General features: G+C 35.7%; 3 protein-coding genes across 6 annotated transcripts; 2 read left to right on the top strand and 1 right to left on the bottom strand.

Moving 5' to 3' along the window:
* Positions 1-1,316: 1,316 nt before the first annotated feature.
* On the top strand, positions 1,317-8,146 carry LOC130825405 (uncharacterized protein At5g19025). Its single transcript, XM_057690611.1, has 2 exons — positions 1,317-2,080; positions 7,711-8,146. The coding sequence occupies exons 1-2, from the start codon at positions 1,362-1,364 to the stop codon at positions 7,748-7,750; spliced, it is 759 nt and encodes a 252-aa protein (XP_057546594.1). The 5' UTR covers positions 1,317-1,361; the 3' UTR covers positions 7,751-8,146.
* Positions 8,147-9,172: 1,026 nt separating this feature from the next.
* LOC130825404 (pentatricopeptide repeat-containing protein At5g19020, mitochondrial) lies at positions 9,173-14,434 on the top strand. Of its 4 annotated transcripts, none has more exons than XM_057690610.1 (3): positions 9,173-11,988; positions 12,074-12,230; positions 13,601-14,434. In XM_057690610.1, exon 1 carries the CDS (start codon positions 9,226-9,228, stop codon positions 11,359-11,361), a length of 2,136 nt encoding a protein of 711 aa, XP_057546593.1. In that variant the 5' UTR covers positions 9,173-9,225; the 3' UTR covers positions 11,362-11,988; positions 12,074-12,230; positions 13,601-14,434. The 4 variants fall into 4 exon arrangements, with proteins under 4 accessions (XP_057546593.1, XP_057546591.1, XP_057546590.1 ...); XM_057690608.1 differs by adding an exon at positions 12,780-13,073 and having other exon boundaries at positions 9,173-12,230; XM_057690607.1 differs by having other exon boundaries at positions 9,173-12,230.
* Positions 14,417-26,518, bottom strand: LOC130825403 (mediator of RNA polymerase II transcription subunit 33A-like). The gene is made up of 11 exons (XM_057690606.1): positions 26,127-26,518; positions 23,981-24,091; positions 23,302-23,649; positions 21,956-22,269; positions 21,770-21,861; positions 21,147-21,501; positions 20,691-20,901; positions 19,783-19,897; positions 19,530-19,691; positions 18,300-18,951; positions 14,417-15,934 (listed from the first exon to the last, which is right to left on the bottom strand). The coding sequence occupies exons 1-11, from the start codon at positions 26,387-26,389 to the stop codon at positions 14,628-14,630; spliced, it is 3,930 nt and encodes a 1,309-aa protein (XP_057546589.1). The 5' UTR covers positions 26,390-26,518; the 3' UTR covers positions 14,417-14,627.
* Positions 26,519-27,891: the final 1,373 nt, after the last annotated feature.

Here is a 27,891-nt window from a genome sequence, read left to right as displayed (position 1 = left end):
AATTTCACAAATAATCGTTATTTACTAAAACCTTCTCGTTTTCGATTGGTTATTAATTATTACTTCTATATGCTTGCTGGGTTTGGGTGCGATCATTGCTACTAATCAAGATAAGCATGTCATTTGTTACTCCTATTCGATCTTAGTTTATGGTATTAAGTATTAACACTACATTTGTCTTGGTTAATCTTATTTGTTATTTGTCTTGTCTATAATGTGTGGTAGATTGGTAGATCATGTGTTTTCATTCTCATGCCATACTCGACTCTCGAGCTGAGAGTCGTAGTGGACATAAACTTTTGTAATAGAGTATAGTATATCATCACTCAATCCTCTTTAGACTATTTATAGTTCTATAAACGAGATTTATTAGGTATAAATATAATGATGATGATTAAAATAAGCATGATTTAATTTGTTGTCAGTTTAATTGTAATTGATAAAAATATTAAAATTAATTTAATCAATAAAAAAAATTTATCGGTAAAATTCATATCAACGAAATAGTTCATCAATGAGTATACACACCTTTTAAATTTTGATCTAATCCGAAAATTTATTTGAACACCAGCGGATTGAGGTCTGATCAATTTTCTTAAATTTTGATAAGTTTTTGAGTTTTACATCAATATTATCAAATTATACCTTACTATTATTTAATCATTTTTTGTTATTTGAGTTGATACATATGACTTGAGATGTGGTTTTCAATTCTATACAATAAGAAAAAGTTGACGAAACAAATCACTTATTTTGAGCTAATTTTTGTATGAGACTGTCTCACGATGGATAGAATAAATCTATATAAAAGCATAAATTAAAAAATATGTATTTGATCTTCAAAGTATCAATTTTAATATTTAAGGTGACGTGAATATTTTTAAGTGAGTATTCTAATTAATTTAGTTGGCTATAAGTCGTCTTAAATGAGAATATGTGCGGTATTTTTTAGCTTTTTTCATAACAATAAAAATGAAATAATAATAAATTTGTGACTCTAGTCATAAGGTCTAACACAAACGACCCATTTACAAAAATTTCTAATCAATAACCGTGATTTGTAAATCACCACAAAAAAACAAGAAAATAATATTAAATTAACCTCACAAATAAGCGTTATTTACTAAGAATTTCTCTCCAATTTAAAACCGACCTGATCAACCGATGCGACAAATCTAGACTCTAGTCTCTAGAGTATACATCTCCAATTCATAAATCATACCCATTCAAGTTTTTTTTGCCGTCATTACAAAAAAAATGACTCATAAGGCAACAAAAATAAAATAAAATAAATAAAAATAATTACATTTTCTTTGTTTCTCTCTCCTAAAATTCACATAATCTAGTATTCCTTGACTAACATGCTCCATCATCTCATTTTCTCTCTCCTCACCACCATTACAATGCCTTCTCCTTCTTCTTTCTCTACCAAACCCAGAAAACCATCTTCATCCGCCATTAACAACCACCACCATAGCCATCAATCTTCTTCATCTTCATCTTCTTCTCCTCTCTTCTGTCGACATCATTCTCCTTCTGCAACCGCGACCCTCGATCTTCTCATTTTAATCTTAGTCCTTTTCTCTGGTACTTTCCTTCTTACTTCTTACTTTTCTTACATCTTTAACTCTCTTTCTCTTCTTTTGCCTCCTCTTATTGACGCTCACTCTTTTCATTTTCATCAATTTCCGTTTGTTTACCTCATCGGGTTTTTAATCTCATCCGTGCTTGTTGTTATTTCGTTTGAGATTTGTTGTTGTAGTGGATTTTTAGGGTTAGGGTTTGGGATTTTTCGATCGAGGAAATGTGATAATCCTAAGTGTAAAGGGTTGAAAAAGGCTATGGAGTTTGATTTACAGTTGCAAACTGAAGAGTGTTTGAAATTAGGTTCGAATGATATTGATAAATTGCCTTGGAAAGGGATTACTGAAAATAATCCTGATTATGAATGTCTTAGAGCTGAATTAAGGAAGATGGCTCCTCCTAATGGTCGTGCTGTTCTTCTTTTTCGAGCTAAATGTGGTTGTCCTATTGCTAAATTGGTTGGTTGGGGTCCTAAGAAAGGAAGAAAGCATAAAAAGTGAGTCCTTCATCAGTTTTTTTTGATTGCCTGTAATTTTATCATTCACTTGATCAATTGATTGTTTGTGTATGCAGTTTTTGGGTTGTTTTTCTTTTGATTGATTAAAGTAATTTATCTTTTGAATAATCAAGTTCATCAATTGCAATTCTACTGGATTTTCACTATTTCTGATTGTTCATATCTGATCAAGTTGAATTTTTTATTGGTGTGGTTGAATTAAATTATAATATGGAGTAGTTGTGAGTCTTGGGACTGGTTGGATCGTTGTTATTCAGTTTTTTAATTCGCAACTTATGGTTTTTGTCCTTGTTTCTATCCATCATTGGCCGTTTCTTTAGCCGGTTGGTATGAAAAAGCTAAAAGGGTGATATCATAACTTGTGTTCTGTTAATTGATTGTGAAAATGTACTGTTGTATTTCGTAACAGAGACTTCTATTACTTCTAAGTTTGTCCAGTTTAGAATATAATTCGTGACCTAAAATGTTTAGTTTCGGTTGAAGCCTTGAAGGGTTGGATATTAGTTATTGTACTTTTCGTCTAGTTGGCTTAGGATGCAAAGGTTATGATGTGTCTTCTTGCATTTGGAGCAATGCTTTGACCATGTCTTTACTGAACATTTCTGCAATAATATCTCAGTTGTGGCTGGATTGATCTTAGCACTCTTCAGCTACCAAATTCATTCTACTTGTTCGAGGAGGTAGGTGTAGGATGAAGTTTGAGAGAGTAGATTGTATCCTTGTCCATTTTATTCTACCAATTATCTTCTTTGAATAGTTAGTTTTTGTTGAGTGTTTTTTTATGATTGAGTTGAAGTTGGCAATATTGTTAACGTTTTTTGCAATCAACTTGGTGGTTAGCCTGTGTTTTCATGCTAAAGTACAAATAGTTAAGTTATGGATGGACTGATGTTAGTACACTCAATACCAAATCCCTTCTTGTTTTTCAAGGGGATGGGTGTAGGTGTAGCCGTGTAGGATGAAGCAAGGGTGGTTCTACACATGCACAAGGTGCCCAACATCCCAAAGGCATAAGGTCTTTTAAATTATGGGACCTTAAATGTGTTAGTTTTGATTAGTTTACATTACTTTTTCTTTAGTTTAATTACTTGTTTTTAGGCCCTAAAATATAAAAAAAATATAACATAAATACTGCCTCAGACAATTTTGTTTATTTTCTCCGCGCTTGGGATAGAGTTTGAGAGACTAGAATGTATCATTGTCTGTTTTTTCTACCAATTATTTTTTTTAAATAGTTAGTTTTTAAGCCATGTGTTTTCAAGTATTCGAGGTGTACGAGTTTCTCCTTTATGTGTTCTTGCTTGATGGGTTAAAAAAATTTTTATTTGTTGTTGGAGTACCTAATTGGAATATTTTATATAGTGTGGATGTGTGATTGTTCTTTTTTGTGCTGTCTTAAAAAGAACCTTGATATTTATTGATAAATGTTAATACTTGGGCCAATGTGGTCAATTGATGGTAGTTTGGGGCTCTAATGACGGATTTACATCTGGCAAATTTTGCATGAGTAAGATCAGTTGCTTGCTGATTTAGCTTGCATATATTGCATTTAAGGTGAATGTTAAACTTGGTGGTTTATAGAATGACTAATGGAGGAATAAAGGGACTTCTTCCTTGCTGGGTATCTGTTTTATATCCATCTACTTGATGCGGCAGCTGGAAAGGACTGTCATGTGGGTATGATTAGTAAAGCATGGAACTAAATTAACGTTAAGTGAAACTTGCCATATGCATGAATTTTGAGCATTCAAACTATTTGGTACATCCCTGGCTGCCTAGAAAATTACCACTTTTTATTTCTTATGGCTGTATACTTGTACTAATGATGGATAATGGTATGAGTTCTTTTAATTGTTCCCTTGGTCTCCTTATTGCCTTAAAATTTTAAATTAGCTTTTCTTGGAAATTACTTGTTCTAGTTTGTTTATCGGATCTCTTTTGTACTATTGTGATTTTTGCTTCAAGATCTCAAGCTGTTTTTCATTCCGCCACTATCATTCATGATCAGTGGATAAAAAATGTTATAATCTCATTTCCTTTCTGCTTCTCCCTCTCAATATTTCTTTATATCAATCATTTCCATGCCCGAGAACTTCACAAATTTGTTGTCACTTTTGGTCGTGTATTTGCGCTTTGGCGAAATCATTGCAAACTCTGTTGTTTGTTCTGTCTTATTCTATGATTGAGTTGAAGTTGGCAGTTTTATATGTATTTTTTGCCTTTAAGTCATTTTATCATGGATCTATTTGTGTTATAATCATTTATAAGTAGTGTAAAAATAAGAACTCAAAACTTTTACAAACTGTATAGTGATGCAAACAATATTTTGCACTATGTTTGTAGGCGCCATGCCACACATTAATCAGTTTCTTTTTGACTGTGCTCCTCAGCTTCTTTTTGGCTTCTAACTGTCCGTTTTATCCATTTCTTTTATTTCCATTTTGGTCTTTTCGTTTTATGTCATGCTTTTTTTACTCATTCTTCGACATATTCATCTTACCTTTCTTTCTCATCTTACCTTATCACGGTATTACCTGCACTTGGCAAGCAAAACTCCATTTTTTCACTATATTCCTTAATTATTGTAGCTAAAAGAGCATGGACCAAAAGAAACATACTTGGTAATTCTTTTAGCTTCAAAGATTGCATGATCAAATAAACTTCAGTTAGACTTGTAGTGGCTGTTAATGTTATTTGAGTTCCATGGCTCAAATTGTCCTGTGCAATCTTTCCTTTTGGTGTTTAGTGTAGTATCGTAATTGTACTCTGAGATGCAGGTGTTCTTGTGGGCGGGATGTTATTAGTCTGAGGCTAATGAGAGTAATAGTTTCAAGCATATACTAATAGAAGTGGTTGTTGGGAAAAGTATTGTGTAGCATGTTGGGATGATAATCCTATGAATTTCATGGGGCTCATATAGTATGATAGTTGCACTTAATTGTTTATACTGGTGCATGAAGGGTTTTTTTTGTTGTACTGCCAGCCATATTTTACTGGGGATCTTTTTTCACTCAACTGAACAACTTTTGATCTTGACTTGTAATAATTTTTGTTCTTGTTTAGGGGTTTAATTAAGTGACTATAATTATTTAGGAAAAATTATCATGAATAATATAATCTTTTGTTGATTTCCCTACAATAATACCAACTTTTGATTAACCATGAATAACATCTACTTACGGGTTTTTTTTGTAAAATAATATCAACTTTAGTTTATTAGCTAATTTACCAAATTTTTTTGTCATATAATCTCCTATAGTTTGATTTTTAACATGTTCGGGATATTCTTGGGAAATACTCCCAAAGTTGGTATTATTTATGGTTAATCAAAAGTTGTTATTATTGTAGGGAAATAAGCAAAAGGTTCTATTATTTTTGATAAATTTTCCAATTATTTATTGATTTGATATAAAAAATCATTTTCCAGTTTGCTTGAAGACTTTGCCAAATACTTGTCCTCGTTTTTCCTGCATTTCGTATAACACATTTGGAACTGTTACTAGTAACAATCTTGAGAACTGCCCATTTATTTTAGAAATCTCTGCTACTTACCTTTCGGTATTATTTCTGAAGACCAAGAACTTAATATTGTATGATTGATGATTCAATATTGATTTTTGGGTGTTCCTAAGCAACCAAATTGATTGTGTTAAATGAGCCTTTTGTGGCACTGCCTCGTGATTAACTGTCAATTTGTGATGGTCAAGGACAGAGAGAATTCCTTTTTTTTTTCTCTGGTTTCTAGGTGCTTTGTCTGTTCTCTTAGTCTCGGATTTTGCGTGTGTGCAAATGCAAAAGGCTACATGTAGATATCTGTTTGGCTATGTATTACCTGGTGTGGAGGATAGATTCCTGGACTATTTTTGATGTAGTTTGTGCTTTTTAGTCTTGGTGTGGTGTGCCGTGTGTTTGTACATTATATCCCATTTCTGAATTATAGCTTTTTCCATGGATAATACTTGACATTCTTGTTACCCCACTGCAATTGTGGCCTAAAATGTTTCAGATGCAGAAATGTTATTATTACGCAATACTTTAAATACTTATGCCCTTTTTAGGTTTTGTTCGTGTTGTTTCCCTTTCCTCTTTTGATGTTGAACTTCTATCTTTCTTAGAAGAAAAGAATATATGCTTTCATTACCTGTGAAGAAAAGCTTATTTGCTCTTTTGGCTTGTGAGAAAAAGAATATATTCTTTATGTGAAGCTCTGTATGACATCATTGATTGGAATAGTAATTGTGCTCACTGCCTGTTGTGTGAATATGTCGGATCTGAAATTGCAATTTTGCATTTTAGGAGGATTAAATTATATCATTTTTTAGTCGTAAGTTCTAACCTCTAGCAGTCCCAACTCCTTGTCTACTGAATTAGTGCTTTGCTGATGTTTGCATCTTGGGATAATTTACTCATGTTACTAATTTTGCAATTGTTAGACAAATGAGTAAAGACTTTTTGGATTGACATTGCTTTAGAGGTGTAATTCTAGATACCACTAATGTTTTAGAGCATTATTGGTGGCAGTGATGGTGGAGCAGCCCCAAGTATCCTTAAAGTGGGAAGGCTTGTAATAGATGGGTAAAAAGAATTTAGTCAGAATGATAGTGCATTTCATGTGCATTCCTCTTCTTGTACAACCGTTTTTAAATAGAACATGGCTTTCATGTAGACTGAAGCATCTTGTTATAGGTGTCCTAAAGTTCATTGTTGTACCTTTCTTGCTAACCCTTACTCCATCCTCGTCCCTCTCCCCTTGTAGTTTTATTTTTCCAATTCTTTCCTGCATCGAAGGACTTCTGAATTATTTGTACCCAACAGTAGTATTGGAATCTAAATATAAATTGGGCTAATAACATAATATGTGACTATGTTTTATGTTGCTTATCACTAACCTACCACAACCGTCATCCTTTACCCTGGTTTGTGAATGGCAATGGTTGTCGAAGCACTTTTCCAAATTATGTTTCGAATTTGCTATTACGTAGGCGCTGTAATTATGTGTCTGGGACTCTGGGTTCATATTTGGGTTCCCCTTGCATTTGCCATTTTATCTGTTTATTTGTCACCTGTCTGTCAATCTGTGTGTGCCATACCTAATAGCATCTTTCAATTAGATGCTATCTTGTAGATGATTAATGGCTACCTGATCTTAACAAGTCCTTCGATTATATCATCTCACGGGGAGCACACTGATTCTGTTAACATTTAAATTCTGATGGGTTTCATTAATTCTATTTCTCAATTCAGTGCTTTGGTGTGACCCATTTTTATATTTGTAATTCTATGCTCATTTTATAGGTAGGCATTTAAGACATTTAATGTTTTTAGTCATTGGTGCTGCATAATTCAATTTTTTTTTCCAGCCTTTTCTGCTCCTTTGTATAGTAGGTTTGCCTTTTCTGGTTCTTTTTTAGGAATGCCACATGCAAGTTAAAATTACAGTATAAAGCTAGTGATTTCTACTGATCTTCATCATCTCTGCTATTGAAACAATTCCCCATTATTTTTTTTGAATGCACCTATACATGCTGGGTCGGAAATGAGCGTAAACTAAATAAGCTAGTAACAAAACAGTTATCAATTCCTGATGTATGGTTTTCTTGTACATGTAGGGCTTTAACAAATGTGACGGCCAACGGAGATCATCGCTGATGGCTTACGAGAAAGGCTGGGATGATACATAGTAGTTGATATAATCCATTTGCATTTCATACTAATCAGCTGTTTTGCCGTTTGGACGACGACCAAGCAACCAATTGAAACTGGAAAGACAGCAGCCTTCCATCTGAATAGCATTATGTAGGAATGTCACTCTTTGTAACAGAGAAGAATAGATACTTTTTAAATGTATTCTGTTATTCTGGATCGATTAATACCCAATTTGATGCCAATAAATAAAAAAAAAAAGTTTATATTGGATATTCTTACAAAGTTACAACTATTTCTTATCAATTTCTTGTTTCTGTTGAGACTTTAGATGTAGCTTGTTATCATACTTAAGATTAAGAATTGGACTTCTTTGCCAAATATTCCCATACTACGACTCAAAAGCTCTTACATAATAGAGTCTTATGGTTGTGCTTTCTTACTGGAACACAGGGACTAACTACCAATTATTTTTTTCCATTTTTTTCTCGCTTTTAATTCTTATAAACTAAAAAGATTGACATTTATCTCAATTCTTAAAGTGGCTAAGAAAATAACTTGACAATGTTTAAGATCTTCTTGTCCTTTTCTCTTTTGCAAAAATTCATATAATTTTATTACCTATCAGAATGTAATGTTAGATGGTAATGAAAAATTACCAGCAATAGCTCATGTTTAATGAGAATACCATGACACATTTTATGAATATTTACACTAAATACATTCCGTTTACTATCATTTACAAACACCAAACGAGTACAATTTATATTCTCATTTCCCAAACACCACCTAAAATTCTAAAAATTTACCCAAAATAATATTTTTGTTAATTAAAATTATCATGTATAACGACTTTTCTGATAACTCCCATTCAATGGTTCATCTAGAATAGGGTAACATCAACAAAGATAAAGCATATAGAACCTTATTTTTTGAAACCGTTAATAATGTCAACAATTTTATAATATAAGCACCAAAATATAGACGATGTTGCACGTTAGTGCATTGTCTTGCACCATAATGCCCAATTGTATAACAACGTCATCCAACATTAATGGGAGATCACCAGAGAGGGAGCTTAGCTATATCTATTCATCGGGTAGTTTTACATGTATAAGGTGTTAATTAATAATTAGTTTAATAATAATTAAATATGCTTTTGATATTTAGTTGATAAATAATAAATGCATGTAATTTTTATATCTTTAGTACTATCCTAAGTGGGTAGTTTACCCGGTAAATAAATAAAATTTTTCTCCAACAAAGAATTATACATCGTATTTTTACACATAATAAAAACACTCACATTGTCAACGATTCTACTTAATAACCAACCTAAATTCACTAATAAATAATAATGTTTATGTAGGGAAATTTTGAGAAAATGGTATGGTCTATTATTAACCTTTGGTAAAAAAAAAAAAAAGGATATATTTCCTTTTGTCCCTCATCAGTCGTTCCCCTTGAATCACTGTTCTTCCATGTTTACTTCTCAAATACCCAAATCAATTCTGCGATCTCTAACCAAATTTCCCGCTCTTTCTCAATCAAATTCAACATGGATATGTCATTACTCCACAAAATCACCTCAAATTTTAACAGAATCAAAAAACTATCTCTTAACTCTCTTCAGTTCTATGACGCTTCAAAGAGGAAGTCGAAACTCAAAAAAATCAAGTATTGATCATGAATTGGAGTTAGTTTCAGCTCTAAAGTCTTGTTCATCCCTTAAAGCAGTATTTCAAGGACAACAAATTCATTCTCTTATCTTAAAAATTGGTCTTGATTCCAATATTTTTATCCAAAACAGTTTGATTAGTATGTATGTTAAATGTGATCAAATGGGTATTGCTAAAAAGTTATTTAATTCATGTTCTCATATGGATTTTGTATCTAGGAATATTATGCTTATGGGTTATGTCAAATCTGGTTTTTTGGATGATGCCCTCCAACTGTTTGATGTAATGCCTGAGAAAAGTTGTGTTGCTTACACTACTATGATAATGGGTTTTGCCAAGAGTGATAGATGGAGCTTTGCTATTGAACTTTTTAAAAGAATGCTTCTTGCAGGAGTTTTTCCAAATACGGTAACTATGGCTACTGTTATCTCATGCTATACTCACGTTTGTAGAGTTTTAGATGTTAAAGCTATACAGGCATTGGCTATTAAGCTTGGTCTTAATGATTGTATTCATGTTTCAACTAATTTGTTGCATATGTATTGTGTTTATTCTAATTTAGAGGATGGTAAGAGATTATTTTTTGAAATGCCTGAAAAGAACATCGTTTCTTGGAATGTAATGTTGAATGGGTATTCAAAAGCTAAACTTGTTGATTTGGCTAGGGAACTTTTTGATAAGATTCCTGAAAAGGATATGATTTCATGGGGCACAATTGTTGATGCGTATGTACGAGCAGACAGGTTAGTCGATGCTTTGACATTGTATCGTCAAATGTTAAGTGTGGGATTGAGGCCCAATGATATGATGATTGTAGATTTAGTTTCAGGATGTGGGCGAGTAATGGCAATTGATGAGGGTCTGCAATTACATGCTACAATAGTAAAAACTGGTTTTGACTGCTATGATTTTGTTCAATCAACAATAATTCATCTTTACTCAACATGTGGTAAAATCGATCTTGCTGGGTTGCAATTTGAGGCTTCCTGTAAGTTTCATCTTGCATCCTGGAATGCGCTTATATCTGGGTTTGTTAGAAATGGTTTGATTCTTAAGGCTCGAGAACTTTTTGATAAGATGCCTGAAAGAGATGTTTTCTCTTGGAGCTCCATGATTTCTGGTTATTCTCAATGCGGGCAGGCTAGTGTTGCTTTAGAATTGTTCCGAAGAATGGTGGATTCTGGTGTTCAGCCCAATGAAATCACTATGGTCAGTATTTTTTCTGCCATTGCATCATTAGGTGCATTGAAAGAAGCCAAGCGGACCCATGAATACATCAGGAATAATTCAATCCCTCTCAATGACAATTTAATTGCGGCACTTGTTGATGCTTACGCCAAATGTGGGAGCATCAGCAATGCTTTAGATGTTTTCAATCAAGTAAGAGCCAAAGTCACTTCTGTTTCACCATGGAATGCAATAATTTGTGGATTGGCGATGCATGGGCATGCTACTTTGTCACTGAGAATGTTTGAAAACTTGGAAAAAACAAGTATTAAACCCAACACCATTACTTTTATAGGAGTTCTAACTGCTTGTTGCCATGCTGGACTGGTGGAAGCAGGGGAAATGTATTTTGAGAGCATGAAAAATTTGTATAAAATAGATCCGAACATTAAACATTATGGTTGTATGGTGGACCTCCTTGGAAGAGCTGGGCGTTTGCGAGAAGCTGAGGCCATTGTAGATAGCATGCCAATGGAGGCTGATGTGGTGATATGGGGTACATTGTTAGCAGCTTGTAGAACACATGGTAATGTGGATATTGGAGAGACAGCAGCCATGAGATTAAAGAGCTTAGATACGAAACATGGGGCAAGCAGAGTTTTGCTCTGTAACCTTTATGCAGATGCAGGAAGATGGAATGATGCCCTTGGGGTCAGGAAAGCTATGCAAGGTCAACAGATGGTGAGGTTACCTGGTGCTAGTTACACATGATACTCCAAAAAGTAGTTTTGCTGTACTCACTCTTGAGTGTTAACAATTTCTAATGAGTATTTCAATTTTCCAAATCCGGTGCTTTCATCTCGACCTTCCCCTCTCTCTCCCTCCCACTCGTTCTTGCCTGAAATTTTCGTCTTACTATTTGGTTCGATCTCTCTTACATTATTGTTTCCAAAATCCTAAAGACTACTTGGATTTGTGATTTATTGCTAGAGGTGTTATGTGTATTCAGGTCAATTTTGGGTTTGGGTTTGGAAAATGTTGGGTCGGGTCTTGTGTTCACAATTGCAATTGCATCACTATGAAACCAAATTTCAAGTCGGGTCGGATTTATTTCGCACATGTATTGCGCTTTTGCTGAGCCAGACTAGAAGATGTAGAAATTCGTCTAGGGACCCTCGGAACATTACAAGGCTACAAAATGTGATCCAATGGCCCATCATAACCGTCCAGTGGCGAATCAGGATATTGGTTCAGGTTTCATACTTGACATAAACTAAAGTAACTGAATTTGGGTAAACTTTGTTGAAAAATGTGGTATGACCGTATAAGAGATATTGAACTGAAGTCCCTGTTATGGGGATCTTGAGCCGTGGAGCAGCACCTGTCTTGGCTCCATTGGTGAGGAAATTTCTACTAGTTTCAGGGAGGTGAACTTGGTAGAAAAGCCTATTCGCATTAAAGTTTGAGTTTTTGCTGACCTCAGATTGTAGGATGCTAAAGATTCAGTGGAGAAGATACCCTCCATTTTTGAGAACGTTGTGCCGATAGATGAAGCTGAGCAGATCATCAAAGATGAATGTGGCAGGAGCAAAATTCATGGTGGGATGTAACAGAAATTGTAGATGCTAATGGCTATAAAGGTACACTTTTTGAACTATAAGGCTGGAGTGTTAAGGATACTTCTTTGAAAAATGGTCTTTACATTTTCTACTTTCTTTTACTTTTTTGTCTATGTTCTACCTAACTGTTACTTTTCTTTTTGGCTATTTTCTAAGAACTGTTCTCTTTTCTTGAGTTCTGTAGTGGGATCATGATTGATAGTTTGGCATGCTGTTGTTTACTTCAATTGAATTGTTTGATGATTGATGGTCTTCGTTTGATCTTAACCTTTAATCGTCATGTTCATGACAGCGTGGGAAATGGGCATATATAATATATTTTTTTATATGTTTTGTTCGATTTTGATGCTGTGATGTTTGCTTGTGATAACTGGTATACTTGGTTCATTTAATTCATCCTTTTGTCATGTCATTCTGTTTAGTGCAGTTCGTTTTATATGTAATGGAGTTTATACAGGTTTAGTTCTTTTCTTTAGTCATTTGTTGTTGGCAGCAGCAAAACAAATGAAAAGGGCTCACCTCTTTTCCTGTAATTGGCTCAATTGATAAACATGATTTCTTTTATACTAGTTTTCCTGTAAAAGCTCTGGGTGTCAATGAAGAGATCTAGCACTAGATCATCCTGATAACATGAAGAATTCTGGAAGTTTCACCATTTTATAATCTTCAGCCAGAATTTAACCTGAGATGAGCATTTGCATTTCTCATTTAATTATACTGTGCACCAAAAGCGCTTGTGGCTCAATGGATAGAACATCTACATGTCGAGCAAAAGAATTGGGATTCGACTCCTACTGGGCGCAAGTATCAACGGGGGTTTCTTGACTGCGCGCATCCTCTGTACTCCCTCCTTGAGGGGAATAGGTATGGTTTGTCCGCATATTTCAGGAAAGTAAAAAAATATATATAAAAAAAAACTACCCCGACCTTGCCTTGTGCGGGATACTGGGAGCGTCCTTTACCTTTTATTTAATTATACTGTGCCTTAAGGGGCTTATTCATGGGCTGCAGTTTCTGGGTTTTACTCTTTTTCCTAGTTCCTGCATTCGTAAGGTTACAAAATACTCTTTACATGCTTGTATGTTTGGCTATTACACAGAACAGTGTGGCTCAAGTTCTTGTTCCCACTTTAGATCTCTACGAAAGGCTCCTAAACTTTGCTTCTTTTGTGTGCGTATGCATATTTTAGTGCTTGCTTAGCACCTGATTCCTGATCATATCTTTTAGGAGCCCTTAATCATCTCACTCTCACAATTTGGCTGGAAGAAATACCATTCTTTTGATTATCGGGCATAATACTTTGCTGTCGTCGTCCAATTTACAGTTCTTAAGGCTCCGGTGCGTAAATGGTTACAAACTCAAATTGACCATCAGTTATGTAATCCATGCAGGCTTTTAACCTGAAAGGCTCCAACGAGCATGTCTATGTAAAATTCATTGCAAGGCGTGTGGTGCAACAAGGCCGGCAGAATCTGCAAATGGTCCTGCACCTTCACTTTCTTTCATCTAGTGTAAACTATCTTAAAACATCCCTTTTGATATATCAAACATAGCATCAATCTGAAGTTCAGCACCAGCAGCAGGAAGGCTCCCGTCGACTCAAAACAGAAAATTCTTCTCTTTGAAAGAGTTGCTCAGCAAAAAGGTCTGAAAATTTTTACTTGTCGAGGTAGCTCCCTATGCTTGGTTCTTGTAGATTATTGTCCATAGCCGACCTGATTCACTACACCAAGAAGGCCCAGAGTTGAGCTGCTGCTGCCGTAAAGTGCAAAGCAATAAGGTGTACTGTGTTGATGCAGTGGATACTGGATAGACCAGCACACCCGCCAATGTTTTCCCACCACAGCCAACTTTTGATTAACATTGGTCAAATGATTCTCATCATGTACACCCTATTTTTTTGGCACATTCGTCTAACAAACAATGAATTATGTCCAGATCTCTCTTTTATAAAACACTTCGGTATTTCTAACAATGTTCCTCTGCTTTTTTCGCTTTTCAATTTTTTCGAAGGATCGGTGAAACCCATCAACTGGTGATCATTTAATGTTGAGTTCGAAATTTATTTTCAGTTATTTCGACTTTTGTGCTTACTGGCGCAAAATTTGTGTATAAACACACCGGCAAGGCAGCAAGTAATCAGTAAAAAAGCATTTTATGTAACAGCAAGGAAATTTCACATTTTATAAGAGAAACAACAGTAATTAGTGAATCAATCTTTTAATTAATGCTTTCAGTCACATTTGAACGTTATCGAGCTCAGAATTTTACAATGGATAACTGAAAGAAATAAATCAGCAACAACACCTAAGTTAAACAAGAATAGCTGCTTTTCAACTAATCTAAATGTGAGTAATGAGTTAATATGTAGTCATAAACTGCACAACTATCCTATACGATATACGAGAGAGCTCGATGTTATCTATCACATTTGATAATGAGCTCGGCAGTTGCACCCATGGTGTTCATCCCACCGGCCGTAAGTAACGCCAAAGCAAGATCCTCCTCGTACCTTCGCATCAAACCTTTGCTAAGTCGTACGAGTAAATCCCTATCCATTTCCATCACCCAATTTGGCGTGCACCCGATCAACAGCCTTATGAACTTCGAAACATAAGCGTGCCAAACAACTGAATCACAGCCCAAAGAGATCTTACCGTCTAAAGCGCTTGCTAGAAATAACAAGTATTTCCCGAGAATTCTAGGGCGCCGTTTGGATGCTGGTGATGATGAATCAACCCCCCATGAAAAGGCTCCACATAACACTGAAAAGTATGCTAATGCATAACCTCGGAGCACCGAAACTATTTCTTCTGCTTCATCTTCTAGAGCAGATTTCTGCATCATTATGAACCAAGAAGGTAGGGTTTCTTTTAGTAGACATTGAACCAAGCACTGGCCCCCCGATAACCACAAAAGACTGGCAGCTAGAGAAGCTGCAAGTTTCACTTTGGTCATTGCTCCAGCGAGTGAGACCTGCCCATATACTGATCCTAGTTTCACCCGCTTACATTTCCCTCGTGCACCAACTATATCTCGAACAGACTGCATTAGGAGGGAAATGATCTCCTCTGCCAAAAACATGATTTCTCTAACAGCACGATATACGCGTAAATAGAGAATTCCAGGGGCAACGGGGGATATCCCCCCATTGAAATGAGAACCAAACCCATGGCCAAGAAGAGCCGCAACCCCACCCCTACTTGAAGTAGGATTGGTGTACCGGCCAAGAGTTGCGGCAAAGCAACTCTTAAGAAGTTGAACCACTGCATCACTGTTATGGAGGAAGACAGTACGAGATGCAGAGAAGACAAGAAAATCACTCCAACGCTTTGCTTTTTGTGTCCACAATGAAGCCACAATAGGCATGCATGGCCATGGACAGTCGGCTGCAAGGGCCTCAAGGGCTGGTCCCGCAAGATTGAGGAAACGCTGAGATGCTTTGTCCAGCTTGTAAGTTATAGTGAGACTCAAAAATGCAGCCAAAGGGAGAGGGAGGGTAGCCTGAGAGCTTACTGCTGTAACAAGACTGGGAACAATTACCCCAGTGGCAGCAAGTATTTTCTTGATTTGCTCCTCAACATTGGATAGGTTTGCTGCAGGACTAGGCCAATCTGTTCCATTCATAAGGGCAGGTTTCCAAATTCCCCGAGTAACTTCAGCAGAAAAATAACACACTATCGCTGCCAGAGATGCAGGAAGAAAATCGGCAAGATCTTTAAGTCCTACAACAATGTGATATCAGGTTAGCGGAAAGTGGGTCAAAGTTTTTTTTTTTTTTTGTTTTTTTTTTTGCAACAAACCACTTAATGAGGGGTCTGTTTCCAAAACAATACTAACTTTAAAAAATTGCAATCAACAACAACATTCCATTACCCTAACGCCATTGAGTGGCTACCGCTAAGGGTAGGGCTTGGGGGGATCGGGTGCACGCATGACGGAACCTTACCCGTGATAAAACTAACAAATAGAATGTTTTCAATTTGAAATCTCCTATTCAACCTTCTTTGGTGTGTACTTTCAAGTTGAAATCTCTCCCCAAAACAAAACTCGCTGAACTCGCTATAACTTCCAGTTTAACACGGCCAAAACGGGCGTTAAGCGTGGTGATGCACCACATTTCCATAGACCGTTATAAATCGCGAGATTTCGAAACGGTAGCCTGAAAATCCGAGTCAACTCGTCCGAGTTTTGATACCATGACAAGGATTATTCAACTTTTGATAATTGTTAATTAAAAACAATTAAAGATATTAAGGGTTAAAATGTTACCTCGGCAAGTCTGAAAAACTAAATGGGACTAATGGGTTGAATAGGAGGGAGTATTATTCTAAAAAATTTTAGTTACTTAAAGACAAACCCCCACCCCCCAACTAACATTTAACCTTTTCCATCAGTAATATAAGTATCCACACCATCCCAATCCCCACGCCTCTAATCTGCACCATCTTCTAATACCTCCAATCTCATGTTATTGTTACCGCAGATTTGTAAAATCCCACCTGCAGTGTGGATGGAGAAAAATGCCAAGTTTTGAAAGACTTTGCAGCTAGAAGGCATGCAAAAATGTGCTTAAGAGTGCTTTAGACATCAAATCGAATTTGGCACAAGATGAATCAAAAAAATAGTCGTAAAATAACCTACGACATGGCTTACAAGCAGAAGAGCACTTTTGAGATGGTTTACTTTTGTGCGCTTACCATTTGACTAAGTGAGCTATTTGCAAAAGTGGGTTTTACTTCGTTCAATTATGTTAATCACTTACAATGAAAAAAATTTGTTTTAAGGTGCCATCATTTGTTTAAAAGAACTTTTAATTAAGTTGGTGTTTCTAATTCTAGTAGGTCTAACTTGGACGGCAATACAAACTTACCGATTTGTGATTAGAGTCTAGAGATGGGTGGACAATTAATAACCTTATATAACAAAATCTCACACAAATTTCAGGGTATGTGAAATTGGAATTTCAGCCGTTTTAGTAAAATAAGAATTACTTTATATTCCACAAATCTTCTATCTTTGCTCAAAATTTTTTAAGACTGTTACATTAATATGGTGTTTAGATGAATGAAATTCCAATTAGATTCATACCGACTACCAAACACCAAAACTAATAATTACAATTTTTTGTTAAAACCAAAAACACAAAAAATAGCGTTGCTGACCTACCATGATCCATACTCTTCATCAAGAGTTTTGAGTTACGGGTTATGAATGGTTTCATCAAAAAACAAAAGCAGCAACAGATCTTCCTATAATTTAAGAGTTTAATGAATCTGATGTTAAGGGGTCAAATACCCAATGGAGATGTCTGAGGTGGTTTACTATTATTTTAAAAACAAGTAGGAATCAGATTAGGAGGTTATTAGGATCATGTTTGACCCCTCATTATAAAATTCTTAGAACAAATCCATCAAATCAAATGTAATTGATGGGTTCCTAGTTCCTACTCAAAATTTAAGAGTAAAGGGTACAACAAAAACGAGACATGAGAATATAATCAAAAGAATGAATGTAAAACAAGAAAGAACCAACATCAAAGCCAAAGGTTTAGGGTGCGTTTGGCAAAATAGCTTATTGGGCAATTTTATCTTATTTTGATACAATTAGAGGGTTGGGTGGTCAAACCAACCAATGCTAATGTTTGGTAAATTATCTTGTTTCTAACTGTTATGAATAAGTTGTTTTGAAAAGTTGTTCATAGCAGCGGGTTCAAAATCAGCTGGTCAAACCAATTAATAAAATCAACTGGTCAAATCAGCCATTGTAATCCGCTATTAGCCGTTTGCCATATACCCCCTTAATCCCTAAAGACTGAGGTCCGCTACATGAACAAAAGAACTGTTCTAGTGGTAGTCCACAAGATTTATGTTTCTCCATTGATTTTGATTATCTAGCATCTTAACATGTAAATCTAAATTCTTCATATCCTTAACTCTTGCCCTCTTTTTACATCCTTACGTTCCAACTTTCTATCTTCCTTACCGGTTTGCCAACACTCATTACTTAAAGGTCTCACTAATTTTTTCAGCAAAAAAAAAAATGTAAAACTACTTTACATGATCTAAAGTTTAACACAACAGGACATACCTGTGGCTAGTTGACGAGGCGTGACCTGTCCATAAGCACAGGCAGTTAAAGACGCATCTACAACATAAGGAACAGCTTCTAGAATCTCCCAAGCAGGCAATTGTGGTCTTAAATGGCTATCTTCACTAGCAGGCCCCGAAGAACTGCTACCTCCAGAAGTTGCAGAAGACTGGACTCCTTTATTGATTGTTCTGAAGATCATGCTTAGAAGAACATCGACAATTTGATGCACAGGACTTTCAAGAATTAGACCAGACAAAGGCGCAGCAATGCATGCTTGGTGCTGACGATACCAGACTTTTAGCTTTGGAAATGAATCTACAAAAATGGGTTTTGGGCATGATGCACTAACAACAGCTGAAAGTCTTCTTTTGTTGCGATCCTTGAAGACATTTCCTGAAGATGCAAGGAGAGAGTTCCGTACTAAAAGGAGGTATTCCGGAGTAAGTTGAGATCCTACTGGAGGCACATCTCCTACACCATAGTCAAGAGGTGGATGATTGAACCGCCAAAGCTTCAGAAGGAGAGCAAATGCATTTGAAAAAACAGCATGTGCAGATATTTTTTCTCCATTAATTGTCCATGAAACATTCGGGACACAAGACCCAAAAACTTCGCAAATCGTCATCAATGATGCAGCAAGTTGAGGAACCTGCAAAGAGGGGAAGTGTAACTCAAACAAATTCCCCAGCTTTACTATGTTCTAGGTCCTAAAATTTGGGATCGCCCTTTTGCATAATCAGCAAAACAACACCACATAACGTAAGCAGGATGTTCATCGATTCATAAACGTAGTTCATACTTAGAAATACAAAATATATACATAATCCATTAAAAAGAAATTCTGGTGAAAAATTATGGAAGACCCTCCTGTGCATGGTTGACAAAACAGAGTGTAACAATTCTGCCAACAAAATAACATTGACAAATTTGCCTTGTTTATCTTAATTATTTTACTTAAAACCATTGATTTGATATTGTTGTTGACTTTTTGCAAATTTTGTTACCCTTGTTGCTTTGGGATAAGTCCCAACTCCTAAAATTGTTCCTCTAATTGATGTTCTCAATATGGGCAAAATTGTCGAGCAATTCAAAGTTTGAACTAAAATTCAAGAAATTAACTTCAGAAATCCAATATCATAAACAAGCAATAACAAATGATCGCATAAGACAGAGTCAAAGAGAAACATAATGATCTAACTTAGCCATTATAGTAAACGCTGAGCATACCAAGCCATGCATTGAGAAGATCTTAACGCAGTCAACGGGTGCTATTCCAACCAAAAGGACATAAAGCATTGGTGCATACGGTATAAGATGGCTGTCTTCTCCTGTGTAATCAGAGGGAATGGGTGGAGACAGCAACATAGTAATAAAATACACACTATGCTCCTGCAACAGAAGTCATGAAGTTATTTGCACATTCCCAACCCGAATATGGGAAAAAAGGGTATTCTGAAGTTCAAAAATGCCAATGTTAAACCTGCACATTCCAGCCCCGAATTAAGGATGCTCCACAAAGAATTGTTGCTGCATATACTTTCTCATCCTCGGATCCGCTCACTGCAAGCTCAAATATTTTTTCCAGTTCTGCTAAACTTCCATCACGTGCACAAGCTCAAATTCAGTTTTGTTATCCTCAATTAGTTTACTAAAAAGAACCAATAAGAAGAAGAATCTCATAGAGCATAAATACAAGGAAACCCTTTCAATCAAATTCTGCAAACCACTTTTGCAGTTAATATGAATGGTTCAAGGTTATCACGGCCTATGTCACGATCACAGTCACGGTAACCACACAAACCTTTACAATGCAATCGCCATGTGGTGATGCAGCCGATATTTTGCACTATGTATGCAATTTAAAGCTCGAAGATGGGTGTAAGAAAATTAGGAACATAGTTCTAGTATTTTAGAAAAGAAATATGGTTCATGCTCTTAAGATGTGACAAATTTTTACAACCTACCTTCAACCTCCCCCTTTAGCGGGTTTGGGACACTCACAGGAGAAGTTGAAATGGATATAAGAACTTGGATTGCAAAAGCATACAATAGTCCATAGAAATAAGTGCAAGAAGATATTTATGGACGGTCATGAGTTGAACTCCTGATTCATGCGCAAACCCATTCGTCTGGGATCAAGGCTTTGCCATTGTTAAGAGTTGCATAGCCAAAAAGGGGATGATTATCTCAAGGCAGTGAAAAAGTAGAAAAAAGATTGATCGAAGATATAAGAGCATTATATTCGAAACTTGAACAAAATGCATATAAATCATCCACAGCAATTTCACAAATACAAAAGTAAACTCCACAGATAACTAGGGTCACATCAAGATCCCCAAAAGATTTTAGTTGTCCTAGGGAAAATTAATCAGAAGATTCAGAGTATACCTTGAAGCAGGAGTTGCGACCATAGAATTGATCATTACAGGACTAAGCGGAGCTCCCTGCATGAATGATGACCAACCAGGGACTTGAGAAGGAACACGACTAGGAAACTGATTGATTTGACCATTCACATAGCCCGGCCAATAATATGCTGAAGTGTCGAGCAGATTCCTGGCAATGCAAGCTTCAATTATTAGGTGGCGCATATTCCCAGCTGACACAAAAATCAAAACAGGTAGTATGAGCGACGGTATCATTCGAAACCTTCACATTTCCCATCAGCAAAACATATGCAAAAAATCATAGATCGGAATTTTCATAATGCTGACACAACTTTCAAGGATGAGCAGAACAGGGAACTACAGAGTTAGATCATAGCAAACACACAACTTTCCAGAATCCAGCTGTATAAATTCAGATTTACAAAAAGTTAATTATAAAATTGTAATGAATACTCACAGCAGTGGATTGGTAAATCTTTCACATTGATGCACTCAAAAAATCCACCAGTAACATCAATGCCTGAAACAAACATCATAGCTTTTGCAGCAGCCATATTGGCAGCAGAAACAACAGATTGTGGTGGGGTCAGCAAGGATTGATAATCGCCAAGTATCTGTAAGGACGAAACTAAATCTTTGCGGCGTGTGAAAGCATCATCTCCTCTCCAATTATTAGAGGGACAAATTTCTGAAACATCAAGTGGATTTTCCTCTTCATCTATGAGATCAACAAGCACTAGCGTAGTGATGGACAACAAAACACACAATCGAGAATCAAGCCGAGGAACTGGCCCCTCTATTGGATCCCGCTCCTACAACATAAAAGATCAATGAAAATCATCAAAATGCATATTGACCGGCCAAAATTGGCACGACATAACAACAAAAAAGACAACAATAAAATGAGAAATCTGTTCCTTATACAAGATATTACAAGTTTCTCGGTAAGAAATGGGCACGACACATCCCCAGTCCCACCCTCCACACACACCCCCCCCCCCCCCCCCCCCCACCCTCCAGAAAAAAGGCACCACTGCCTATTTAGAGACCACCATATACAAGATGGCCAGATATACTTACCCTTTGAACGAAACGTAAAGCAGCAATCCACAAGGCTAGAAATGTATCATGCCAGGAGGTATTGTTAATTGCTTGAAGGGACTTCACTATACCTGTTGAAAAAGGGTCATTAATTAGTCCTCATCACTGCAACACATACTACAAAAAATATTTCTTTTAGTAGTATATACTAAATATAGCCTGTACCGGTAATAATCTCAACAGCACTTGTTGCTGTAACTTGAGATCCGTCTATGACATCCTCCAGAACCACATCTAAAGGAAGCCAAAGATCAGAATGGCTAGTCTCTTGACAATGAGCGGAAGAAGCTACTGATCTGGAAGCCAATTCAGCTGCAAACTCATCCAAAGACATTTTGTACTCCCAGGATGATACTTTTGTAGCATCAGAAATCAGTTTAAGAAGCATTTTGGGACTTAAAATATTTGGATTCCTCAATGTTGACATGTTTGTTGCAAGGAGCTCTAGTTGCTCAGTAAAAGCTGCCCAGTGTTTTGGCCTGCCGCATATCAAATAACAAGGTATTAACTAACCTTAGGGGTTGTAAAATACAAACAGGCAATATACCATACATAGGTACGGGTTAGCAGGCCCAGGTTCCTTATTTACATAACTGGTGAGCAGAAACAGACATCACAAATAAAAGTGAAACGAAGCAGACAGTACACTGAGCACAATTTTTGGTTTTCTTTCCCAAACGCAATGCTAGTTCATAATTATTCTATGATAGTAAAATTATAGTAGCTACACCTACACGTTTGAAGGCTAATGTTGTGTTGCACTGGTTCTTATCTGTTTCACTCCATAGGAACTTATTTTTGTGATTTTCTATCCTTTTCCGTTTTTGATTTTGTTATTTTATTTTGACAGACAATAGGTGCTCAAAGGCACAACAATGTGTTGCGTCGCATACAAAACATAGGTGAGACCAAAACACTGAGAACTATGTGACTCAAGGGATACTCATTGTGATACCCCGGATTGAGCTTTAAAAAGGATTTGATAGACTACTCATATCAACAAGGTGCATCTTCTTTTCATGGAAGCCCATTTGCTAAGAATTCTATAGTTAAGCGTGCTTGGTGGGGAGCAATTTTAGGATGGGTGACCTCTGGGAAATTTTCCCGAGTGCGGACGAAAGTGCGCTGAAAATACTTGTGTAGGTTTATTGGGCCAGTCTACAGTCTCCATGGGTAATCACCAGCAGTCCGAGGGCCCGGGTGTTACACTCATAATCATAAATTCAGGCGTCATAATTTAATAACTCACCAATAATAAGCTCTTTGTTTAAGATGTCCTGAACTAAGAAAAAGAACAGTGCAGTTGGTGTTTAAGCATCAACTTAAGCTACTTTCATAGAGCATGCGTGACAAAAGATAGGAAGAATAAGGAATACTAAACAAATCGGTGGCAGCTGTTCTTAACTCTTGCACGCGTAGTATAACCAGTCAAAAGAAACATGAAAAGCTACCCTTAAGAGTTAAGACTCAAAAAACATAATATAACGGTCTGAAAGAAACCGAAGCCTTACATGTTACGGCGTACCAAGGAAAGAATTCGAGAGCTAACTCTATTTTGAAAATATTTTCCAATAATCTCAACAGCTGCATCAGTATTTAAGCTTCTGAATTTTTCAAGCAGTTTAAACTTCTTCTCTTCGTCATTATCAAAAGGAACGATATCCATCTCTTGAGCATTAATCGCCCAAACAGATTTCTTTTCTGTGGTAAGGTCCAGTAACCCCTCATCTTCTATCAGTGCATCAAGCAGCTGCCACACAGTTGCAAAGACAAATTCAACCAAAATGACCCCTGGTTCACTAGCTTGTGAACCAAATATCTGAGGAAGAGAAAGGACATTCTCAATCGACATCATGACCCTGCAAGGTGAAAAATGATATTTGATAGCGTGAAAACCAGAGGAAAATGTAGGCAATAAATACTGATAGACATAACTTGAACAAAAGCAACAGACCAGTGCATGAAATCCCCTTATATCCTACTGAGCCCACTATAAAACCCTCAACCACTTTTTATCCATCATTTCAGGAAGTACCCAATATCTAACCAGCATTCTTTGTCCACATTTACCACATAATTTCCATAAATCACAAAACTGAAAGCAGCACATTACTATCTTATGGATTAAGGGCAGGAGTGGGGTATGATGCAGATGATTTGGCTTTTGAAGCATATAATTGAAGAACTTACTTTCCAAAATTAGGTTCAGTCATCTGAGACTTCAAATCAAAAGCATATGTCTTCAAAATTTCCATGTAAAGCCTATATGCAGAGGGCCGAGAATGGCGGCATGGAATGGCCCTGTGGAAATAGAATTCATAAACTGAAGGTAAGTTTGCAATAAACTTCGCTTTAATGTAAAACATTTACAGCAAAGAGTAGAAATACAGAAGCAAGGTCACAATATCAAGTCAAAGGCACTGAAAATATCATTATATGGGCTAGTAAATGACATGTAATAGTAAAAGAGGGAGTTTGTGCAGAAATACAGCCCAATTAGGTCCACAATTTGTGTTTTTTGGTAATATTTACATCCGATGATGCAAGATTTCCTCTAATGGGATCATTTCTAGGATAGTCAGAGAACCCCAAGCAATAGCATACACAAGCAAAGCAGTGAAAGATTATTACCCGAATGTTGAACATGGTAATAATATGGTATCTAGAACTTAACAAGGCGTTTAGTTATTGGCATTAAATGGTGGTAATGAGAACGAATTTTAGTTTTGATTTTCATAAAACGTGTAATGTCATTCTCATGGTAATGGAGCTCTCGCCCTAAAATATGTGTTTTTCTTTAAATTTTCAATCACCACTTAATACCAGCATTTCAAGTGGTCATGGTTTGATGAATTTTGTAAAGAAAAAATAATTAGAGTAGGCCAAGCATGATCATATACCTCGTCAAGACATCTAGTTTTTCTAACTAGATAGCATTAAATATTCATCATCATTCCTACCATTTGATACCAACAAGGCAACAACCAAACGGGGTAGGTCTTTAGTTAATGCAATATACATACGTCCAAGGACAACTGCATTTCATGCTACTTCGATAAATTAGCAACACAAGTCATGAGTGCACCAAAGAACAGAGCTTTTATGTGGTATTCCTATCTGCAAGGCTCTCAGGGATCTTACACAAAAACCATCTACTTTTCATGCTCTATCAATGTTCTTAAAACCCAATAAAATCACATCATCTGACTCTAACCCCCATTTGTTTCCTGACTCATAGTCAAGGTCAGCACACTTTCTGCAGCCATCCTCAAAAACCTTAACAACTTGTATAGGTAGGTTCCATTTAACCAGAATTCCAGGAATTTGTAACACAGTCCCAAGAGATAATTCTATAGTTTGGGAGCATCCGTGATTTGATCAAGCAGAGTTGTCGAAAAATGGGAGAAACACCACAATTTCCCAAGAGAATAATCAACAAATTAGCAAGGAAAAGACCAAATAATCAATGATTTAACATTTGAGATCAAATTTCAGAAAAGGTTACACAAATACTTCTTAAGTAACACTCTGAAACCAATCCAAGATAATGGATGGCATAAACTACAGAAATCAGGTCCTTGTTTCGATGGCAAGAGATTTATAGTTCTTTGGTTTAGGATCATAATGAAATATATAAAAAGACTCGTCAAATCATGTGAATTTCTTATTTACAGTTGAATATGATATTTGCTACCCCAATAGGAAACAACCTCTATGTTATCAATACCCTATCACCAACAACTAGCAGTGTATATTTGCTACCCCAATTGGAAACAACCTCTAAGTTAACATCACCCTATCACCGTAGGATTGCATACATCCGGCCTTCAACCAAAACCAACCAAGCCACCTAATAATATTGGATAATGGAATGTTGTTATGTTGATTCACCAACCAACTATGTGATAACGGACCACTGTCACATGATTCATTCATCTCCTTGCAAATGGGGAATTCAAAAAGTAAGTCAACTGGCGAATGAGAATTATGTTACACTTATCCAGAGAACATTACCCAAGAGCATTCAGTTAGAGAACCAATAAGTACTAATCAAATCCACCAAATCCCCAATAAAAAATCGAAGGTTGATCCGAATTACCCATTAAGGTTACAACAAAAACCAATATTCAAAAGATAACAATTAATGCACAAACCCAAAAACAAAAATATAATATTAATTCAAATTTCCGATCATACCATGCAAAACCCATCATAAAACAAACAGAAAAAAAAACAAATAAAAGATACCCACAAGAGAAAAACATACACAACAACAATGCCAATCCTCAATCCCAATTACCACAAAATTGAGACATATATTTATCAGAAAACAAACCTAGTAGAAAGAAGAGAAACAACAAACAAAGGAGGAACCAAGTTCAAGACAAGGGCTTTATCTAGAAACTCCCATGCCGCAGGAACGTTATTATCCCAACAAATGTAGGACACCAAAGTATGAGCAAGTTCAATGGAAGGTAAAGAAATGGCTGCAGAATTTAGATAGGAAGAAACTTGAATTGCCCACAAAATAGGGTCACTACCCTTTTGTTGGAAAGATTTGGTAATCTCAATCACAGATTCCCATGTACTTTTTTCCATTGTTATTGTCAAATGGAATTGAGAAGAGAGACTGTAGATTGGAGTTTGTTTATATCAAGAAATTAGGGAAGTGGGTATCAGGCAAACTGTCTATTCTAGTTAGATACACCTAGGAGCAGAAGTTCACCAATGTCTACGTGTGTTTGTTAGACAATTTTAATTTTAAAGTATTTATTTTGACCTTAAAAGTATGAATTTTTAAAATTAATACTTTAAGGTCAAAATTGATAAATGCTCAGAAAATAAAAACATTGTTACACATGCGAATTGGGCCAGTCCAAATTGACGATCTCATAATAAGACCGTCTCATCCAAGTTTTTGTGTTTTTGTATTAGGAAATAGTGTAGGCTTGCGGCCCGTTGAAAATCTATTTTTGACTCTGTTAGAGGCGTATATCATTTTACTCTAAGCATTTGATTTTCACTATCACTTTTTTGGTCATTCTTTTCTCTTAGCCTACTTTCTAATCTAAAAATATAAAAGTTACCCTGATGATTGACCTATTAACTAGAGTTAATTGAATTTTTTAATAAATGAAGTATGTGATATGTGGGTTTATTACGCAAATTCTTGTATAAGACATTCTCACCGTATGACTTGTCTCATATATGGATTGAATAGTTCAACTAATACAATTATTAGCATAACAACTACTTGTTATGAAATTGTTTTACCGAGAGATGATCTCTCACAAGAGTAGCTTGGTCTAATGACTTTTATTGTCTTTTTCGATAATTAGAGAATAGGATAGCGAGTTGACATGATGATTGATAATTAATGATGATTGATACTTAATGATGGAACTACTAACTATAGTTAATTCAAAATATTTCTTAATAAATAATGTATTTTTTACTTTTTTATTAAAGTCATTTTAGGGGCGAGAAAACATAATAATTTCAGAATTTTTTTTTTTTTAATGCTTTTTAGGTTTTATGATTAAAATTCTGGTAATTTTTGTTGTTCTTCATAAAGAAACAAAATTAATTTATTATAAATGTAGTAAATATAATTTGAAATAATAAAAGTTTACATCCAATCCAAGTAATTATTTATTCTCAATCAAATTGGTGTATGCTTTTGTTTGCACCACTTTATACTTTTGGGTAGGTGAGCACTCACCATGATCACTTGCACTTGCACATGTGGTAGTGCCATCATGATTCTCAGTGTATAATAACGTGTATGACACTTACATGATGTAATAATGACATACTAATATTTACTCAAATAATCATTAATATTATTTAATTTAACTTAAAAATTACTTACCAACCTAATCCTAATTAAAATTAGAGGCCAATCTCAAGGACTAAGACTGAGATCAATACTAATAAACATTTATTTTTAAATTGAAATAGTGAGTTTTTTATAATGAATTATAATTATATTTTATTTTATATTTCTAATTTCAATGACTTTCGTGTGTATAAATATGTAATAATAAATTAATATTTCATATATATGACAAAATTATATTTATTAGCTATTAGATTAAATT

This window comes from Amaranthus tricolor, chromosome 10 (genome assembly GCF_026212465.1).
Source record: "Amaranthus tricolor cultivar Red isolate AtriRed21 chromosome 10, ASM2621246v1, whole genome shotgun sequence".
Classification (NCBI taxonomy): domain Eukaryota; kingdom Viridiplantae; phylum Streptophyta; class Magnoliopsida; order Caryophyllales; family Amaranthaceae; genus Amaranthus; species Amaranthus tricolor.
This window is presented reverse-complemented; position numbering and strand designations above follow the sequence as displayed.

Coding starts and splice junctions, on each gene's coding strand:
- LOC130825405 (XM_057690611.1), top strand. CDS start 1,362: ATGCTCCATCATCTCATTTTCTCTCTCCTCACCACCATTACAATGCCT. Junction 2,081..7,710: donor AAAGGAAGAAAGCATAAAAA/GTGAGTCCTTCA, acceptor TTGTACATGTAG/GGCTTTAACAAATGTGACGG.
- LOC130825404 (XM_057690610.1), top strand. CDS start 9,226: ATGTTTACTTCTCAAATACCCAAATCAATTCTGCGATCTCTAACCAAA.
- LOC130825403 (XM_057690606.1), bottom strand. CDS start 26,389: ATGGAAAAAAGTACATGGGAATCTGTGATTGAGATTACCAAATCTTTC. Junction 20,902..21,146: donor AGATTTACCAATCCACTGCT/GTGAGTATTCAT, acceptor TTTTTGTGTCAG/CTGGGAATATGCGCCACCTA. Junction 19,898..20,690: donor GTCGCAACTCCTGCTTCAAG/GTATACTCTGAA, acceptor ACGTGATGGAAG/TTTAGCAGAACTGGAAAAAA.